Here is a 6,281-nt window from a genome sequence, read left to right as displayed (position 1 = left end):
TGAGGGTGTTGATTTTAGTTCTTTCCTGCTTTCTCTTGTGGGCATTTAGTGCAATAAATTTCCCTCTATACACTGGTTTAGCTATGTCCCAGAGATTCTGCTACATTGTATCTTTGTTCTCATTGGTTTCAAAGAACTTACTTATTTCTGCCTTAATGTTGTTATTAGCAAGTAGTCATTCAGGAGCAGGTTGTTCAGTTTCCATGTAGTTGTGCAGTGTTGACTGAGTTCCTTAATCCTGAGTTCTAATTTGATTGCATTGTGACCTGAGAGAGTGTTTGTTATGATTTCTGTTCTTTTGCATTTGCTGAGGAGTGTTTTACTTCCAATTATGTAGTGAGTTTTAGAATAAGTGCAACGTGGTGCTGAGAAGAATGTGTATGCTGTTGATTTGGGGTGGAGAGTTCTGTAGATGTTTATTAGGTCTGCCTGGTCCAGAGCTGAGTTGAAGTCCTGAATATCCTTGTTAATTTTGTCTTATTGATCTGTCTGATACTGGTGGTGGAGTGTTAAAAGTCTCCCACTATTATTATTATTATTATTATTATTATTTTTGAGATGGAGTCTCGCTCTGTCACCCAGGCTGGAGTGCAGTGGCCCAATCTCAGCTCACTGCAAGTTCCGCCTCCCAGGTTTACACCATTCTCCTGCCTCAGCCTCCCAAGTAGCTGGGACTACAGGCACCCACCATCTTGCCTGGCTAGTTTTATGTATTTTTTAGTAGAGATGGTGTTTCACCATGTTAGCCAGGATTGTCTCGATCTCCTGACCTCGTGATCTGCCTGTCTCGGCCTCCCAAAGTGCTGGGATTACAGGCTCGAGCCACCGCGCCTGGCCCATGTCTCCCACTATTATTATGTGGGAGTCTAAGTCTCTTTGTAGGTCTCTGAGAACTTGCTTTATGAACCTGGGTGCTCCTGTATTGGGTGCATATATTTTTAGGATAGTTAGTTCTTCTCATTGCATTGATCCCATCTCCATTATGTAATGTCCTTCTTTATATCTCTTTTGATCTTCATTGGTTTAAAGTCTGTTTTATCAGAGACTAGGATTGCAACCCCTGCTTGTTTTCTGTTTTCCATTTGCTTGGTAAATATTCCTTTATCCCTTTATCTATTTTTATTTTTTTATTTTTATTTTTTTGGAGACGGAGTCTCGCCATGTCACCCAGACTGGAGAGCAGTGGTGTGATCTCAGCTCACTGCAAGCTGTGCATCCTGGGTTCATGCCATTCTCCTGCCTCAGCCTCCCAAGTAGCTGGGACTACAGGCGCCTGCCACCACACCCAGCTAATTTTTTTGTAGTTTTCAGTAGAGACAGGGTTTCACCATGTTAGCCAGGATGGTCTCGATCTCCTGAACTCGTGATCTGCCCGCCTCAGCCTCCCAAAGTGGTGGGATTACAGTCGTGAGCCACCGCGCCCAGCCGATCCCTTTATTTTGAGCCTATGTGTGTCTTTGCACATGAGATGAGGCTCCTGAATACAGCACGTCAATGAGTCTTGACTCTTTGTCCAATTTGCCAGTCTGTGTCTTTTAATTGGGGTATGTAGCCCATTTACATTTAAGTTTAAAACTGTTATATGTGAATTTGATCCTGTCATTATGATACTAGCTGGTTATTTGGCCCATTAGATGATGCCATTTCTTCATAGTGTCGATGGTCTTTACAATTTGGTTTGTTTTTTCAGTGGCCGATATCGACTTTTACCTTTCTATGTTTAGTGCTTCCTTCAGGAGCTCTTGTAAGGCAGGCCTGGTGGTAACAAAATCTCTCAGCATTTGCTTGTCTGTAAGGGATGTTATTTCTCCTTCGCTTATGAAGCTTACTTTGGCTGGATATAAAATTCTGGGTTGAAAATTCTTTTCTTTAAGAATGTTGAATATTGGCCCCCACTCTCTTCTGGCTTGTACGGTTTCTGCAGAGAGATCCACTGTTAGTCTGATGGGCTTCCCTTGGTGAATAACCTGACTTTTTTCTCTGGCTGCCCTTAACATTTTTTTCTTGATTTAAACCTTGGTGAATCTGATGATTATGTGTCTTGGAGATGCTCTTCTTGGGGAGTATCTTTGTGGTGTTCTCTGTATTTCTGGAATTTGAATGTTGGCCTGTCTTGCTAGGTTGGGGAAGTTCTCCTGGAGAATATCCTGAAGAGGGTTTTCCAACTAGGTTCCATTCTCCCTGTCACTTTCAGATACACCAATCAAACATAGGTTTGGTCTTTCCACATAGTCCCATATTTCTTGGAGGCTTTGTTCGTTCCTTTTCATTCTTTTTTCTCTAATCTTGTCTTCATGCTTCATTTCCTTAAGTTGATCTTGAATCTCTGATATCCTTTCTTCTGCTTCAGCAGTTTGGCTACTCATACTTGTGTATGCTTCATGAAGTTCTTGTGATGTTGGTGACCTCCGGATGGGGTTTCTGAGTGGACATCTGTTTTGGTGATGTTGATGCTATTCCTTTCTGTTTTTTAGTTTTCCTTCTAACAGTCAGGCCTCTCTGCTGTAGGTCTGCTGGAGTTTGCTGGAGGTCCACTCCAGATTGTTTGCCTGGGTATCACCAGAGGAGGCTGCGGAACAGCAAAGACTGCTGCCTGTTCCTTCTTCTGGAAGCTTCGTCCCAGAGGGGCACCTGCCAGATGCCAGCCAGAACTCTCCTGTATGAGGTGTCTGTGGACCCCTGCTGGGAGGTGTCTCCCAGTCAGGAGGCACAGGGGTCGGGGACCCACTTTAGGAGGCAGTCTGTTCCTTAGCAGAGGTCGAGTGCTGTGCTGGGAGATTCATTGCTCTCTTCAGAGCTAGCAGGCAGGGACATTTAAGTCTGCTGAAGCTGTACCCACAGCCATCCCTTTCCCCAGGTGCTCTGTCCTAGGGAGATGGGATTTTATCTATATGCCCCTGACTGGGGTTGCTGCCTTTTTTTCAGAGATGCCCTGCCCAGAGTGGAGGAATCTAGAGAGGCAATCTGGCCACAGCCACTCTCCCGTGCTGTGGTGATTTCCACCCAGTCCAGACTTCCCAGCCCGCTTAGCACTGTTAGGGTAAAATTGCCTACTCAAGCCTCAGTAATGGTGGAGGCCCCTCCCCCAACCAAACTCTAGCATCTCAGGTTGACTTCAGAAGGCTGTGCTGGCAGGAAGAATTTCAAGCCAGTGGATCTTAGCTTGCTGGGCTCCATGGGGGTGGGATCTGCAGAGCTAGACCACTTGGCTCCCTGGCTTCAGCCTCCTTTCCAGGGGAGTGAATGATTCTGCTTCACTGGCATTCCAGGCACCATTGGGGAATGAAAAAAAAAACTCCTGCAGCTAGCTCAGTGTCTGCCCAAATGGTTGCTCAGTTTTGTGCTTGAAACCCAGGACCTGGTGGTATAGGCACCTGAGGGAATCCCCTGGTCTCTGGGTTGTGAAGACCGTGAGAAAAGCATAGCATCTGGGCCAGAGTGCACCGTTCCTCACGGCACCATCTCTCAAGGCTTCCCTTGGCTAGGGAAGGGAGTTCCTCGACTCCTTGTACTTCCTGGGTGAGGCGACACCACACCCTGCTTCTGCTTGCCTTTCATGGACTTTACCCACTGTCTAACCAGTCCCAGTGAGATGAACTGGGTACCTTGGAGTGTAATGCAGAAATCACCCACCTTCTGCATTGATCTCGCTGCGAGCTCTTTCTATTTTGCCATCTTGCCAGCCATCGTATACATGTATTAATTCATAACAGGCATTTATTATTAATCTTCTCATGTTATAGGTCAAGACACAAGAGATGTAGAGAAGATAGAACAGCCAAGGCCCCTTGGCTCAGAGCAGGGGATCCAGGTCAGCACTCTGCCTCCAAGAGTCAGCGCTCCAACCCCCACTGAAGGAATTGCCAGGAAGATGGAATGAGATGGGAAGCAATCCCCAAACACAGCGATTTCCATTATGTTCATATAATGGCAGGGGATGAGGAGCCCCATCAGACATCTGGGGTGATGAGACATCCAGGGTGGGGTTTCCTGCTAAACGCAACTTTTACAAGGAAATACAGATGAACCCAGGAAAAGGTTTAGGAGCCTGACTAAAGTTTGGTCAAGTGAAGAATCATTATCAAATCTCTCTTTCTCTCTCTCTCTCTCCCCCCATTTCTATCTCTGTTGATGTATCATCTATTTATCATCTATCCGTATAATCAAAGCAGCAGAAATTTCAATGATTCCACATTAAGTAACTTTGTGAGGCTCACAGAAAAAAATAACATTTCTTTATTCCTTTCCATTCCTCCCTAATCTCTCTAAATCCAACTAATCAACACCTCGAACCTTAAAGACATTTATGTCAACTCCCCTTATAAGGCATAAAATGAAATTTCCATGTCTTTCGTTGCCCTAAAGTTCCATCTTTCATGTATTTTAGAGTGTATTTGTACCATTTTCAACATATAGTCCTGCACTGCATAATGACATTATTGTCAATAACGAATCACACGTAAGACAGTGGCCCCATAAGATTATGATGGAAATGTCGCCTAGTGACATACATCATAGGTGTTATAATGTCACAGGGCAATGCATTACTTACATGTTTGTGGTGATGTGGGTGTGAACATGCAATTATGTACAGTGCATAATGCTTCACGAAAATAATAAATGATGTTAATGTTTTCTGTAGTTAATATCCTATACTTCTTGTTGTTATTTTAGAGTATATGCTTACTACTTTTTTTTAAGGTTAACTGTGAAACAGGCTCAGGGGAGGTCCTTCAGGTTTCCAGAAGAAGGCATTATTATCATAGGAGATGACAGCTCCATGTGTGTTACTGCCCTTGAAGACCTTCCAGTGGGACAAGATGTGGAGGTGGAGAACAGTGATACTAATGATCCAGATCCTGCTTAGGCTTAGGAGAAAGTGTGTAGTTGTGTCATAGTTTTTAACAAAAAGTTTTTAAAAATAAATTAAATAAATAATAGAAAAAAGCTTGTAGAATAAGGTTACAAGGAAGGGAAATATTTTTATATAGTTATATAATTTGTGTAGTTTTCTGTTTATTTATTTGTTTGAGAGAGGGTCTCATGCTGTCACTCAGGTTGGAGTTCAGTGGAGCAATCAGGGCTCACTGCAGCCTCAACCTCCTGGACTCCAATGATCCCCATATCTCAGGAGGACACCAGTCCTCTAGGCAGACACCAGGCCCCAGGTGAACCCTGGACTCAAGGTGTACACCAGGACCCAAGTTGACAATCAGACTCCAGATGAACACCAAGGCCCTAGGTGGACAGCAGGCCCATGTTCAACACCAGACTCATGTGGACATCGGTCCGCAGGCAGACACCATGCCTTAGGTAGATACGTAGGCCCCAGGTGGGCATCAGACCCAAGGTGCACACCCAGTCCCCAGGTGATCACCAGTCCCCAGGTGGACACAAGGCCTTAGGTGAACAAGACCCAGTAGGCCATGAGGCCCCAGCTGGATACAGTCCCCAGGAGAACACAAGGCCCCAAGAGGGACATAGGCCCAAGGCAACATCAGGCCCTAGGTGGACATCAGGCCTGAGGAGGACATCCGGCCCCTGGTGAACATCAGGCACAGGTGTCCAAGCAGGCCCAGGGTGGACATAATGGTGTGTAGGTAAGGAGTTGTCCTGGGGGGAGGGTGAGCAGTCAGCAGCCCAGTGGGGTCCTGAGTAGGTCTTATGGAAGGAAGCGGTTGAGGGGATGGAACCTTAAAGAAGTGACCTCACTTCCTTGATGACACATCCAACAGAATTTAGAAGTGTGGTAACCAGGCGCCCAGATCCTAGCTAGGGTCAGCCCCGTAACCAGCTCACTTGGTGGGAGACGCTCGAGAGAGCAAGATGTTCTCGTGTTGCTTCCCCACTTCCAGAGGCTGCTGCTTCAGGAATGGAGGGAGTGAGAGCCTTTTCCGACGATGCCGAAGAAGGCTCATCCCTCACCCCAGACGCCTGTGGCCCTTTGTAAGAAGGCGCACCCAGGTACCATAGGGCAGCCGGGGCAGGCCCTCGCAGGCCAGGCCACACCAGAGATCCCATCGGGGCTGCATCTGCACATTGTCCCTGTCCAGGAGGAGATTCAGGAGCCCATGGAGGTGCAGGCACAAGGTGAGGTGGCCTGCAGTCTGGAAGATTTTGCGGGGTCGGTGTTTAGAGGCTGGAACTCCTTTAAATTCAGGGAGGTTGTTTCTGTGTTTGGAAATTCCAGTGGAAAGTGACTGACGCTGGTGACCCTTTCTCCTTTTTCAGCTCCTGGTCCATATGCAGAAATAGGAGCACTTCCAGCACCAGCTGTTGAG

The 6,281-nt window shown here is 46.4% G+C and overlaps 1 protein-coding gene across 1 annotated transcript; it reads left to right on the top strand.

Moving 5' to 3' along the window:
- Positions 1-5,132: 5,132 nt before the first annotated feature.
- LOC108513969 (CMT1A duplicated region transcript 15 protein-like protein) lies at positions 5,133-6,275 on the top strand (the record flags this gene model as incomplete). The annotated part of the gene is made up of 2 exons (XM_017849956.1): positions 5,133-6,090; positions 6,232-6,275. Coding segments are annotated over exons 1-2 (234 nt in total), but the record flags the coding sequence as incomplete, so codon positions are not given.
- Positions 6,276-6,281: the final 6 nt, after the last annotated feature.

Source organism: Rhinopithecus bieti, unplaced genomic scaffold (genome assembly GCF_001698545.2).
Source record: "Rhinopithecus bieti isolate Rb0 unplaced genomic scaffold, ASM169854v2 scaffold_33514, whole genome shotgun sequence".
Taxonomy (NCBI): Eukaryota; Metazoa; Chordata; class Mammalia; order Primates; family Cercopithecidae; genus Rhinopithecus; species Rhinopithecus bieti.
This window is presented reverse-complemented; position numbering and strand designations above follow the sequence as displayed.